Genomic DNA, 14,848 nt, shown 5'->3' with positions numbered 1-14,848 from the left:
CTATCATATGTCTCAGGCGAAGCAGGAACTGCTGTTCTTTCTTGTCTGTAGCTTCATATATATTGCTCCCATTTTTATATATTAAGTTTGAGCCTTGTGTACACAGTAAGAAAGGACAAACAGGTTTCTATTAAAAGCACTACTGTGCATTTACAATTGTTATCAGGATCCCTTACCCTATGAACTGAAAAATGCCACAAAATCTTGTAAGGCTGTTCTAAAAATAATTTTTCATGGAGGTTGCATGACCCCCTACCCTTGGGTTACAAATGGCTTTCCCAGTCTAGATTCTATCACTGGTCACTTTCTACATTTATGAATTTTGATAGCATTGCTCAACTAAGAAATCTATGTCAGTCTTCCAAACAGCCTGGTTGTTCTTTTCATGGATCAGTGTCTACATTTGTATTGTATGACTTTATCCTGTATTTTTATTAGCTAAGCAGTCTCCATAACTAGCAGTTACAAACATCGGGCTGCATTTCAAATTTTAAAGAAGTCTGGGTTGCCTACCACTTCAGCAGAATGTGAAAGTCTTGAATATCTTTATATTCTGCCAGTAAATAAAAATATATGACACTTAAACCAGAATTACACGTGGAAAAGAGACACACTTAAGGCAGACAAACATTTGTTCAGTAGAGCCAGGAGAAGCTGCAGTTGCAGCTTTGGAATGCATTGGGAGGTTTATTTCAAAGCCTCTGTTAACTATGTGATGCTGCATTATAGTAAAAAAGAGTAGTAAAGATAACTTACAGGAGGTCCTGTTTCCCCCTTCAGACCTCTGACACTTCCCATTTCAAACATTTTGTCAAGATCTTCATAGTCATAAGCATAATTATCAATACGGATGTCATAACTGTTTTCCATGTGATAAGTCTCATCAGCATCAAATGCACCTTCCTGCATTGGACTGAGGTCGTTATCCAGAGAGAGGTCAGCAGGCAAACCATACAGGGTTGTGTTGAGGATTTGCTGCTTTTTGCTTGGTTCATCTAAATGCCATTTTGCTTCATCCATTCTCTTGCTTTCAGTTTCACTCTGTTTCACAGGGAAGATCAGAGAAGGCTCACTTTGTCTGCCTGCATCTTCTGTGGTATTACCTAAAGCATTTGGATATGATCCTGCGGGGGTTTTAATGCTTCTTTTTTTGTTCATCTCCTTCTGATGAAAAGGCAGATTGACCTTCTCCTGGACTTCTGTTACAGGCCATGCTTCCAGCAACAGAGGTGTGGCCTCTAGAAACTCTGACTCAGAGACATTTCTTGACTCAAAGTGTTCTGATAGAAAGTGAATCTGAGCAACACTGGTAACCAGAAAGTTGGATGTTTCTTCCCTTCTATAAGCTGAGATACCTTTTGACAGTTTTTTCTCATTAGTCATCATCTTTGAAGAAACATCCAGCCCATCTGACACATGTGGAGCTCCTAGCAGAGATCGATACGTTTCAGCCTGGCGACACTGCTGTTTCACATATTTACAATAGTTTGCAGAGGCTTCTGCAGAGGGAATAATATCTAGCTGACATATAACTCCTTCAAAGCTGACAGAGTGAGAGTTCATCCTTCCCAGGGTAAATAAACCATCCAAATCAAATGTCTCCACTTCAGAAAGTATTTCCCTCCTATAGCACTTCTTCCCACACTCAGCAAATAACAAGACAGTCTTGTCTCTGATGCCAATGGCAAATGAATGCCACTGCTCATTGTGGACACTATAATCAAAGTAGACAGACTGCTTCCCTCCAGTGTACACCACTACCTTTCTCGGTAGCAACTGGACACCAAACTGCAGTCTATTTTTACTCCTAATACTGAAAAGGAAAGCATTATTTACGCTGTATGAGTACAACCCAACTAATATGGTGAACTGATGCCCCAGGTTTGATGGTATGACTTGAGTGATGGGGGACTCAATATGTGCATCCCCAGCTAGTACAACTCCTGATACAGTCAGGCGAACACCCTGAGGTAATAGAGGTGATGCTGAGGGCACCGTTGTCTCCAAGGGCTGTTGAACATCTTTCACAAGGCCTAGTTGATGAAGAACATCTATTGCTGTAAAAAGAAATAAAGGCACATTGTTGATTTCATTTACAAGCTCATAAATTCAGATCCATGTAAATAAATGTACACACAGCATCTTAACAATCTGTACTTCCCAGAGCATATACACTGCACACATCAAGGCCACCAAATCCCTAGCGTAAGGCACACAGGTCTTTCACATAAATCAAACAAATAACTAAAGCCAAAACAAAACTTCCATGTTTAAGAAAAGAATAAAAACACACAGAAAGGTCCATGTAATGGCCATTGTAACTTAGCTCATTTGTGAAACTGAAGTATCCTCATTTACCATCTTCAACATTTACACAGAAGTTAGTAAACACAATTGTTTAGTTCCTTATTTGGTTAATCCTGCCTACTCCTTGAGCAGATATTTTTTTTTAACTTTAACTTTTTCTTCTGCAAAAAACTTCCGCAATAAATCCATGCTTTTCCTCTTTGTCAGAAAAGTTTAAATGAAAGTTTCTGGGGGGATCCTTGCTTTGTTTTGAAGGGACAAGCTATTTGTAACACAGTAACACTTCAGTGGAGCACAAAAGGATAGTCACTGGTTCAAAGCAAAATACAAAAGTAAACCTTGCCAAGTAGCTACTACATGCTGCAGAGGTAACGCAACTGGTACCCAGGAAGAACTGCTGTACTTCCAGCAGGGAGCTTTTCTCCTGCCAAGCAAGGCCCTGTGCCATTATGGAGTTGGCTTCAAAGGGAATTATATTCCCTGCGGGATCATCCTTGATTGTATGTATCTGTGCCAAAGTCAGTCAGACTAGAAGAAAACAAAGAGTGCCACCACCTCCTTTCCCTCCACACAGTTTGCTTTTCAGGGAGGAGGTGAACTCTGCAGAAGCAGCAGTGTTGAGGAGCAAGGAAAGAAGAGAAATGTCAGGACCAAAGGCGCACTGCACTCATCTTCTGGCTCATCTGTCCTTCCAGCAAATGCCAGGCTGCAGCTACCCAGGCAAGACACACAATTAAGAGTGCACTCCACAGCAGGAGACAGCAGTGGACATTAAGACGACAGAGAAACCAGCTGTCCGACTGATTCATGTCCTATAGACTTGACCTTTGCATAAAGAAGTCTGAATAGATCTTCTACAGAGTGGAATGGGTAAAGGTGTTCTCATTGTTGGACTCTCTAGGGTTTTATATAATGTGAGCTTTGTGCTTTAGCTCTTTCCTTAGCCTGAACCTTACAGTATCTCCAGCTTTTGCCTAGCTAAACATCTTCACCTAATAGGTAGAAACACAGATGCATTCAACGTCCCTAAATTTTCTGATTTTCTGTGCAAAGGGAAACTGAACATTGTAGTTTTCATAAACAGCATTACAAAGAAGCAATATAATATTTTACAATATAATATTTTTCCCCGAACTGGAACAACTGGCTGGACCTAAGCTTCAGTGAACTACCTACGTTAAAAATTACTAGCAGCATCTAACAGTTGCACTGACCTAATAAGCCTGACTGGGAAGAGATCAGCACTTCCCATGGCATTTAGCTGAGCGCACTTTTACTATGCATGTTGAGCTTCTATTAAGTAAATAATACTATTAAATAGCATAACAAAAATATGGAGTAGCCAAGAAAAGTTAAGGATTCACTACTATACTAAGAGAAAAGAGCAAATGAAACAAATGGATGTTCACTCTCTTAGTGGAAAAAAGGTCTCCTTTCCTAGTCTTCCCTTTCTCTGTTTACTGAACGTATGCATAGCAAACTTTAAGAATAGACAGATGTTGGCTTAGTTTCACTGGTAAATTATGGAAAGAGCCTGACATTTGCTTGAGAGTGGTTTATAAATTGGAACCAAAAGCATCAACCTGAACATCTTGAAAATTAATTACACACCTTGTAGTGTTTCTAGTCACATTTGAGATTCATGGATGCGCCAAGATTATCCTGGCAGGTAGCCAGGGGAGACAGAGGTATGGTGAAAGCATATTTTTGCAGAAAGTCATGTGTACACTAATTTCTCAAGATGTTTTGCCTCAGAGCAATTAATTTACTATGGCTGTATTTTTATCTGTCAAACTGATAACAGAGGTCAGGTTACAGAAGAGATTCGAAGCACAATGCAACTGCTAATGAGCTACAGCCCTTTCCCAGGACCCCAGCCCTGCGTGGTCTGCATGTAGTCATGGAGGAGAAAGCTGTACTTGTATTTCCCTTGTGACAGGTAAGAAGAAACATGAGTCCTGAGCTCTGGGCAATTCAGAGGTGTACAACATGTAAATAACACTGCAAGGCTGGAGATACCACTCCAGCATTTCTGTGCAGTAGCTGGGCCAGCTGACTGCACAGAGAACAGCTAAGAATCTAACCTAATATTGGGCCTAAATATCACATCCTAACCTGAAAGATTTGGCAAGTACTGGTATTTTTAAATATTTGTAATTATGTATTTGTATTTAACAATACCAATTCATGTGACCTGTCCGAAGTATTCTAAACTCAAGTAAAATGCAAAAAACCTAAACTTAAACTGGCTTAAACCAGTCAATTTCAAAATGACACTTGCTACTAAATCTCAAACTGCAGGCAAAATTGCCAGGGTTTTGGCAGTTCTGATTTGAAAACAGCACATTGTTTCAAAGTTATTAAAATGGAAAATACATCTGAGAGCATGTTAAGAATATACATTATCCATGTCCTGCAAACAGATTTCTATGAACAATGACAGGTTTTGAGAAAGCAAAACACAAAGAAATGCTGTATTAAAAATGGCAGCAAAATATTAAGAATCAATTAATTATTCCTTGCTGACTTGCTGCCTGTCCACCCACCATCAAGCCAACAGGCTGTCCCAAGCTTTTTTGGCCAGTTGTTTCATTTCTGGTCCAATATGTTTTATTTTATTTTAAGGCTTTCAGCAGCTCTTGGCAGTACACAGGGTTTTGGGAGCAGACAGCCCTCTCAACTCCTCCTCTCAGCATGAAAAACACTATTTTCTTTACCTATCAGTAGTCAGTTTTCTTTGTTTACCCATGTCTGCACAACATCTGTCTTCACTTACTGTTCACTCAACCCATTAGTCCCCAAAACTTTGATGGCTCATCTTCTTGAAGGAAAAGTTGTTTCAGGATTTTGATGTCAAATGCTTTCCTTCTACCTTCTAGGAGGACTTGAAAAATTCACAAGCTTACTCCATCATTAGGGGAGGAAAAGCCTAACATGAGCTTCAGCAAAAAATCTTCTGACCTTCATGGCATAAAAAATAGGAACTGGGCAGTAATGAGGGGATTTAGCTATTCAATTGATCTACACCCATATTTTCTTTAGCATCTCTTGTTCATTTTCTGCATTCCTCCATGCTAATGATTACTTCAAAGGCAGGATATTTGGGGTGCTCTCTCCATTTCAGCAATCCTAGTATACAAATTACCCACTTTCCCTTTACCAGTATGGAGAAGGGAAAGACAAGGGTCATCCACCAGTCAGCTCCACCAGAACTAAGGGAAGTTACTCACTGGATTGCCCATTTCCTGGGTGATGCTGCATCTGCAGTTGGGTAAATTAAGATACCTGGCTGCAACAAATGCTGTCCTAGACACCAGGCTGAGTGACTGAACAACCAGATACCTTGATGTTCTTGAGCCATACTTAAAGTACTGCTCCTAAAGACTAAGGTTGTATTTTATTTCATTTATTTCACTGGACACAATTTATAGCAGCCTACCAAAAAGAACAAAGTGTAGCTTCTCAGGTAAAGCATGCAGAGGCCATCCCATCAGCTCAGAAGAGAAGGAATGTTAATTACTCTAGCTAGCATCTTCATATTTGGCAGAATACGCTTGTTGTTGTTTGGTGTTTTTTTTCAAAATACAACTGCCAAGAAAGTTTTGGTAACAACTTAAGTGTTAACACATTCCTAATGGGCAGACCATCCTGTTCCTGAACAAACTCCAAACACTGAAAATAGACTAGTGCTAGCTCTGCAGGTTATATACTGAGACTGAAGGATGCACTTGAGCTGTTCTTTTGTTTAAGGTGGTTTCCTCAGTCTGCTGTTCTCTGAACTGCTGTTTGAAACTTTGTTTACACAACTGTGCAAATGGAGTGCATTAGGGACCAAATTCACACATGGGCAGAAAGTTGCATCAAGGTTCAATGCATCTTTTTGATCACAAGCAAGCACATAGAGAAAAGTAACTTGTGTATGGGATCTGTGCACAGAGTGTGGAGGGGAGTTTCCATTCAGTAAGGTTTCTCATACGGCTATCTAGAAATGCTTTGGAGTAATTAAACAAACAAACAAGAAAAAAGTAGGAAAGCTTCTTCACATGCTGGTGTCGACATAAAAAATAATAAGATATAAACACGTCAAGACTGGAGGCTCTACCCATTTCTGCAAAGCTCTGTGCACAAGAGTGCTCTCACCTAAGAGGCAGATAAGCCTCAAACTTCACCCATCCCCCTGCACCACTGACACCCCCAGCCCTGCAGCCTTCGAAGATCTCACTTGAAGTTGCATTAGAAAAGCAATTCTCAGGAACATGAGAAGTGACAAATTGTTTCTTTCTTTGCAGAAGAGGAGGGTGGGCTGGAGGGATGAAGGCAAACCATGGGTGCACACCTGTCTCTGGCACCCCTCACCTGCTCCTGCTACACCAGGAAAGCACAAACTGCCTCCCTAAAACAGCCTCTCCCTTTGCACCCCTGCAGGCCTGGAGCAGGGCAGGCCACACACATGAATGGGTGCTGCCCCTGCTCTGATTAGCTTGGCTCAACTATTAGAAAACTCCAGGAAAATCCCATCATCATGAAAGCATGAGCTTTCATTGAGCCCAGTGTGAAAAATCAACAACCACTCTTACCAGGCAAATGGGGAGCAACTAATGGAAGGCAAAACCACAAAGAGAACAGGAAAAGAAACCAGAGGAAAATAACCCAAGTTTTCCAGTCACAGGGAATGATGAGAAGGCAAAAGAATAATGGTGGGAGGTTGCAGAGATATCCCACAGGACTCTATCAAAACCTTACCAGGAATAAGTCTTGTCTTGACAGTGCAACCCATCTGTTTGTGACTACAGAATAGTAGGTATTTGCAGTTAACATACCAGTCAAGGATGGCCTAATTCTTGCTTCACCTGTGCAGTGAAGGAACACAGCAGAGAACTGATACTGCCACTCTCCTGGCAGATAAGAAATGCCTAAATGGCACGTTAGCCTCCACCACTTCAGAATGCTAATATTCCCACAGTGGTCTCCAATGCAAGCTGCACATCTGGCGCAGTTCTAACAGCTGGCAGATCAAAAGAGAAACCAAAAACAAGACAACCCTATTTCCTCACTAACATCTGCATCTGAATGCAAAACCAAATGAATACCTAATTTCACTTTCTGCTTTAATGATGCCAGCCTAGACTAAGCCTTTATTATATGCAGTGGTTTGTTTGACCAGCCCTAAGTGCAAAGGTAACTCAGTCATAGCTTCCCACCCCCAAGGACACCCACTTGCAGTGAAGACACAATCAAAGCCTTTTCACTGTACAAGGCTTCCCTTTTATGAAGAGCTTGCTTAAATATGTAAGCAATTTCATAGACAGAAAATCTGAGTAATTTTCAAAAGGTCATTTTTTCCAGACTGGTTGCTTTAAATTTCTGCTCTCACTATGCTGTAGCTGGAATTTTCTTTAAGTCACCATTAAGGAACTGAATCTAAGGTCACTAGTAACAACAGCCATTTAGTCTTTAATTTCCTAACAGATTATATAAATATCCTGTTATATAAAAAAAAAAAGTGTTCTCACCTTGTTTGGGCACTTGTGCAACACCCACAGCTACACATATTGCAATAAAAATGAGAGTTTTCCTAAAAGAGAAATAAAAAAAGAAAAGAACTTGTGAGAAAACTTCTGAAGTTTCAGAACTCCCAGGCATTAGAAGCTTCAGTCAGTGTCCTAAGTCAATGGCAGGATACCACTGACTTCAGCAAATCCTGGATCAAGGCCATCACATTGTACAACTTCCCACTAATGCTGAGAAGAGGTTTTAAGCAAAGATCAAGGATTGTGTGTGCCCTCATATATAGGACAAATATTTTAGACTGAATAAAGTAACTGCATCTGGTTTACATTTTCTTGCAGCAGTCTTCAAATACGAATATATTGTAGTACAAATGCTATGTAGTAAATTTCTTCCTAGAAAGAAAAAAAGTTACTGCCAAGAAACTATAAAACAGATTACAAGTTAATGCCTATAAAGATCATTAGACACCTTTGTCCCAGTGCACCTACTGTTAGTCTTGTCACTTTATCACATCATTTTACCTTAAATGAAAATGTTGTGTCACACTTCTGTTCCTATATGATAAAATTTTGTCCTGTTATAAACAAGGTCTGCTCTTCACAAAAAGTGAAAAAAACCCATTACATTTTGACTGAAGACTTCATGCTCAGATGCAAGACTATGATACTGGTAGGTACTGTAAGCTCACTGATTGCTCCAAACATATATAAGGTTGATATAGATTTATGTGCTTGAAATTTGCTTTAAATGAAGACATGACTGGCAAAGTGTTAACTGCTGAGCAAATAATACATTTTTACCATGGTTAGAAACAGACAGTCTAGTATTTTTTACTCAATTATTATATTAGCTAGTGACTGAATCTCATAATAAATTAGGAATGCATTTTCTGTTAATATTAGATATCCAGGCACAGAAATGTATGTATGTAACAATGACAGTAACCTATATCTATTTAGTGCTAAGAAGAAATATTTCTAAAATATCAGAAATACAGTTCTGATACTGACTCTCCCACTCTCCAGCCTCAGCTTCACCCTCTTTCTCATTAACATACATAACCTCATTGATTTTTTATAATGTTAAATGTTAGACCCACTAAAAGTGGTTGCTGAACCAGAATGCACTTGAGTATGTGGGATAAGCATATTTGAAAGCAACACAGTTGCAGATAAACACCTGTAGCTTCATTTGATGCAGCTTTACCACCTACTTAGTCAAGTTCTCACAGCATAAAAAGTTCAGAAAGAAAACCCCACCACTTTAAACAGGAACATGTGGTTCAAACAGCAATGACAGACGAGTTCCTTCCACTGAGTGTTCACTACCTGGTTACCTTCAGTTGAGAGGATAATGAACGTGTGCATAAACCAAGTATTAGTAATGCTAAAATGACAAGAAATCATACTATGATTTATATATATATATTTGTATGGACACATACACAGATCAGTATTTAGTGAAAAATAAATTCAAACATTCCAGAAGTGTCCAAGTACATGAAAATCACAAAGGAAAAAAAAAAAAAAACACAAACAAGTGGGTTTGCTCAGTTAAAATTCATTGATCTAGCACAAAATGGGTTTGATTACTTCCCCTCCTTTCACCTAGGCAGTTTTACTGCAGAGTTTCACCTGCAACTGGTGCTGCTGCTTCTTGTGGGCTCCCCCCTGCTCAGCCCAGACCAACCCGAGCAGCAGGTAGTTAGTTCTCAACTCCCCAAGCCCAGCCCTTGATCAACACTTGCCAATCCAAACCCACTGGACTGAGCCTTCCCCCAATTCCTGTTATGAGGGAAAACACCCATGGGAAATGCTGGGAGGAGAAAGGAAATATTATAGACCCAAACAATTCCCATTCCTTACAGGTGTGGTAGTTCAAACAATAATTTAAGAAGTGCAGTAATCATCACCACCTGCTCTCCAGCTCTCAATTCTCTCTGCTGTCCTTTCCTTTTCAAGCTGATCAGCAGCCTGGACTGAATTCACAAATTGCCACGCTGATTTTCAGACTAAGCAGTTATTTAAACAGGATTTCAAATTACAGGGGCAGGGAAAAGAAGCTTTATAAAATTAGACTAAACATTTTTACCAATATGATCTGTCTTATACAATCTCCTGCAGCATTCTTTCAAAATTTCAGCTCAGATTTTTCAAAGCAGTAAGTCAGTGGGATCTTGGACAACATTATGTCCATTGGTTCTACAACTACATGTGGATTTGCATACTGTGAGAGCTTAAGTTTTGGCAATCAGAACAAATTAATAATTTAAGGACCAGTAAGGCATGATAATTTTGTCATTGGTATTACCACTGTAAAACTGTAGAAAGATGGCGGGTTTTAGAAGAAAATGCACAGGATATTCAATCATGTATAATTGCTCCAGTTCTGATCACAGAACGGGAGTGGGGTGAAAACTCCATCTTATAAATCCCTACTTGTGAGGACATGCTTTTTAACTAACCAGTGCACTCTTCAGCTATTCCTCTCTTCTGGCTTGCTCCTGCTACAACCATGAAACATCTACTGGAGCAGTTCTGCCACTGCTGCAAAAGACCTAATATCAACTATTGTCCATCAGCTATGGGACGCTTTTGTTTTGCAGCTCTGAAGACCAGAATTCAAGTTCTAGTGTTATTTCACAAGTGAATAGTTTCCATGACACACAAAACATCTTTAGATCTAATTAGAAGCTCAGTGACAAGAGATAGCTGTGTCAGGACGAAAGCCCATGCATTGCACTTTATCAGCTAAAACTCAGGACAACTATTCATTTGACTTTCATGTGTGCAAAAGGAATTCACAATTAAAAACAGCGATAGACATCTTAGTTAACTCCAAAGTAAGGATACTCAAAGAACCTCAGAACCCCAAATGCAAAGGAAACTCCTTTTAACATTACAAAAGCCTCTTCCAAAATATCAGCCAGGGACAAGATGTGTGTCAGGTATCTGCCTTCATCACCTCCCAGCAAATGTTGTAGGAAGGCAAGAAATTCCAAAATGCTCCCAGGGCTGTAAATTACATAGATGTAACTGGATACACAGAAACATTTAGTGCGAGGTTAAGACAAATGTCTGGCTTACACAGTACTCTCCAGCTAATGTCAAGAACATACGAGTGATCAGCTAAGAGAAAAAACAGGGACCAGCGACAACCACAGAGCTGGAGGTTCCTTCATGCATGGGAAAAGTTAGTCTTCCTTCTACATTTTTTCACAAGTAAAAACCTTTTGTAAATTAAACCACGTGCAACCTAAGGCAGAGTTGCACCAGGGAGCCCTCCGTGGCTGAAGATTAATAAATGAAATTCTGTCTAAGAGAATCTGCTCATGCAAACCCTCCCATCATAGTCAAGATCACTACTCTTTGCATTAAAAGTCGTAGAGCAGCCAGTTCTCAGTCTCCAGTCTCACACGAGCACTGCCACTAAGCCACCAGGCTCCCTGCTGTGTAACGAGTACGTGGCTTGATCCATCGTCTGCCATAGCTGCAAGGAACAAAGCAAGCAGCATGGAGAACCCCAGACCACCTGCATTAGCTGAGCCCCCCAGGGAGCTTTTCAGAAGAGTTGCCCCGTTGGGACAGGACAATAGAAAAATGCAAAAGCACATGGCAGGGAAACTCCAGCTGATTCAAATGCTGACTATTTTTCCCCATTTATCATCACACAAAGCTGTTCCAATACCCCTTGGCTATGTCCTGCCCTAGAGTGTAATTATCTCCTGAGCTTCCTCCCCTCCTCCTACCTTTTCACCCTCTCTCCAATTTTACATGCAAACACGACCTAAGGGCAAATATATAATTGTTTGGAGGAAGGCTATGAAGTGTGGTGGAGCTATTCTACCGCTTATATTTCTTACAATCTTTGACATCTTGTGGCTGTTTGCGTCTCCCTGTGAGTGGACAGCAACTATCCACCTTAATTTTTTTCCATTAGGGATGACGGATGAGGAGACTGATAAGCTTCAGAGCGAGTTGTGGCAAGCAACGATGCAAAACTCCACCCTCTATTCAGCACTGTACAGAGCTTGGGTTTGGTCAGTGCACAGGGGCACAGGGTAACAGTATCTTCTTCATTCCAGGATAGTTTCATGAACCTCAAATTTAAAAGAAGAAATATGTGGCTGCTAAAGAAGCCAGGAAACCTGTTCCCAGTGTAACTGGCACAGATGCAGAACACACTAAACTTGAGGGCTGCATTCAACCCTCTGCTCATCAGTGACTATGGTCTAAATCCCAGCACCTGTCACACATACATTACATCATTAACTCTTGTCGGAGGACTGCTGAGGAGAGTAGCCTGGTGTGTCCATCAAGCCTGAGGGCTTGGAGAAAGGTGATAGACCTTGTGGACACAGATGCCCTGGGCTTCTCAAAGACCCCAAAGCTGTTAAAAACCTTATCTTTCAGGAACTGAAAAGAAAGGTATCTTCCGTTGTTGCTATAACTAGATTAGCCAGCAGGGCCAGCGCGGCTTCAAAGTTTTGAGACTCACAATAAACGTGGCTTGAGGGGATGCAACAATCTCCACAGCCTCTCCCCTGTTGCCCCCGCCACGGCCTTTGGGCACAGATGCCATTGTGGGAAAACAATTGACCACACTGAAGAGGAAAACTTCTGAACACATTTCTGCAGGTTCACAATTCAAATTAAGGGGGAAAGGGAGAGACACAAGATAAGGTGTGAGACAGAGGATAAGACACTACTCCTCTTTCCTCCTGAGGACCAGTGGCCTAAGAGGTATCCTGCAACCTTACTGTACTTCAGAGGAAAGAAACTCCCTGCCTAGTGCCCCAGCCACTCTCTGGACAGCATTTGGCTTAAGATGAGAAACAACGACATCCAGAACAGTCACCTCTGTTAGTGTTTCTAAAAGTAGAAAAATGTACTTAAAAATGTGATTTTTAGAACCATGTTATGAGTATGTACTTGTTTTTTACACTAGCTCTCTTCTCTGGCCAGAGTGCACTAGCGGTTTGTCTCTGCATCGAGGCACAAGTACACAGATCAAATCCTCACTCCTGTGAAATACTCTATTATTTCAAGATTTGTCTCTGTGCATCTTGTAGATAGATCACTCTTCAAATGTTCTACAACTCAGCACTAGCAAGAGACAAAGGGAACACAAGACTGATCATGTTTTAAAATAAAATACTCTGCCAACAAATTTGGTGAAAGATTTTAAGAGTCACAGAGCTGTAGGTATCTTATTTATTGAACCTACAGAGAAACCCCTATACAGGTAGCAGGTATGACCTAGTAGCATTTCCACAAAAAAACTGCAAGGGACTGGATGGTTTCATCCCAAGGAAACCTGGTCCTTTTGAAAGACTTCTGATTTCTTAACACAGGCAAGCAACCAGGTTGCTTTCTCTGTAATAATGTAAACTAGGTAAACAAGATTAATTTTGCCCACATAGAAGCATATAGATATATATCCTGAAGCTATCTCAGGTTTTGAGCTTGGATAAACTGCGTTTGTGCTGTTGCACTACTTTACTGGAACGCAATTTATGTTCTCTATCAGCAATATCCCTTATAGAGTTACCAAATAAAAGCCTTTTTTAAATCGTACTCAGGAGATTCCTGAAGAAATCCCACAGACACAGCCATTAAAGACGCGGATCTCCCGGGGAGGCCACCTTCAGGCACCACCTAACTGCTCATAAACGCTCCAGTGCACCCAGATTATACACCACGCTCACTTGAAAAGCATAATCCTCGCCACAACACAAACCAAACCCTTCACTGTCCCACTCGGTGCTCCGAGTGAACTTATTCAAGCCACAGCCAGAATAAAACAAGCACTTTACAAAAAAGGACACATACTGGTAACCTGTACAATATCGTCACAGAGATCAAAAGTTCACAGTATCTTGCCTAGGCTGCTTTTAGGCAAACTACAGAGGAGAGCACAGCTCTGTCTTCGCATCACAGACAACCGCACATTAGAAATAATACCTAAGCCTGTCGCAAAGCACGTAAATATAGGGCACGACACCCGGTCACCTCTGCTACCAAGAAAGCAGCCTCAGCTCGCTTAAATCTGAGTTCTGCAGGTTTTGTTTGCTCGCTGTGTTTTAACAGCTATGTAGCACCAGGGAGGACGAGGGTTACCTGTGGGTGCAGAGGCAGGTTCTCCCCGGGACCCCCCTCCCACCCCCGGGGAGCGGGGATGCGCTGGCTCTCAGGGCAGGACACATCCGCGAAACCCTCCCCGGGCCGGGCTCCCCGGAGCCGGGCTGCTGCCGGGCGCGGGCTTGCACGGGGGAAGAATGACACGAGGGGCCGGGAACATCCCGAAAAACAGAAGGGAAAGGAGAGGCAAGGGAGAGCGCCTGGGAGTGCTAGTGGCATGTGGAGGGGAAAGGCGCACAGGCACCGGCGCTTCCCCCAGGGAGCTGGCACCCCGCGGCCCCCTGGGACCTCCCGGGGTTACGGCTGGAGCTCGGAGGTTGGAGTGGGGAACCGTCCTCTGCCCCTGGAGGAGAGCCGAGCCGCAGCCCCATCCCCGGCCGCCCCGAGCCCCGCGCGGGCTGGCGCTGCGGTGCCTCCAGCGGAGCGGGGTCCGCCGTCACGCCTGCCCGGCTCCCGCTTACGTTCGTGCCGCGGGAGAGATGCGTCCTCGCCTTGTCCTCTCGGCTCCCAAATGCATTTGTATGCATTTGCCCGGGCAGCGGCGATCCGAGGGAAAGCCGGAGCCGAGCGCCGCGCCGCCGCAGGGTCAGGTCCTGTCCATGAAACCCCGCCGGCCCCGAGATCTCCGCCGAGCTCCGCGCAAGCCCGAGGGCGGCCCGCGGAGGCGGGCGCGGCGGCGGGGGGGGCGGGCAGGGGGCGCCGGGGGCCGGGCGGCGGGGGAGCCCCGCGGCTGCCCGCGGAGCGCAGCGAGGGAGCAGCGCTGCAGCCGCCCACCCCGGCACCGGCCGTGCCTCCAGCCCGCCCCGGTGTTGGGTTTCAGGCCGGCTGCCTGGCGATTACATCAGCAAACGCGGCCCCCGGGGCGGGACGGGTCCCGGCCGCGCTTGGTG

The 14,848-nt window shown here is 42.9% G+C and overlaps 1 protein-coding gene across 1 annotated transcript in view; it reads right to left on the bottom strand.

Annotated features, from left to right (window-relative positions):
- COL24A1 (collagen type XXIV alpha 1 chain) overlaps positions 1-14,568 on the bottom strand; it is a 135,789-nt gene extending 121,221 nt beyond the window's left edge. Inside the window, exons 1-3 of the mRNA XM_051625609.1 lie at positions 14,420-14,568; positions 7,821-7,882; positions 757-2,057 (exon numbers count right to left, since the gene is read on the bottom strand). Coding sequence (XP_051481569.1) covers positions 757-2,057; positions 7,821-7,882; positions 14,420-14,475 — 1,419 coding nt within the window. The 5' untranslated portion in view covers positions 14,476-14,568. The remainder of the gene's footprint in view (positions 1-756; positions 2,058-7,820; positions 7,883-14,419) is intronic.
- Positions 14,569-14,848: the final 280 nt, after the last annotated feature.

The sequence above is a fragment of the Apus apus genome, chromosome 7 (assembly GCF_020740795.1).
Source record: "Apus apus isolate bApuApu2 chromosome 7, bApuApu2.pri.cur, whole genome shotgun sequence".
Classification (NCBI taxonomy): domain Eukaryota; kingdom Metazoa; phylum Chordata; class Aves; order Apodiformes; family Apodidae; genus Apus; species Apus apus.
The sequence above is the reverse complement of the archived record's forward strand: the minus strand, read 5'-3'. Positions and strand labels throughout refer to the sequence as shown.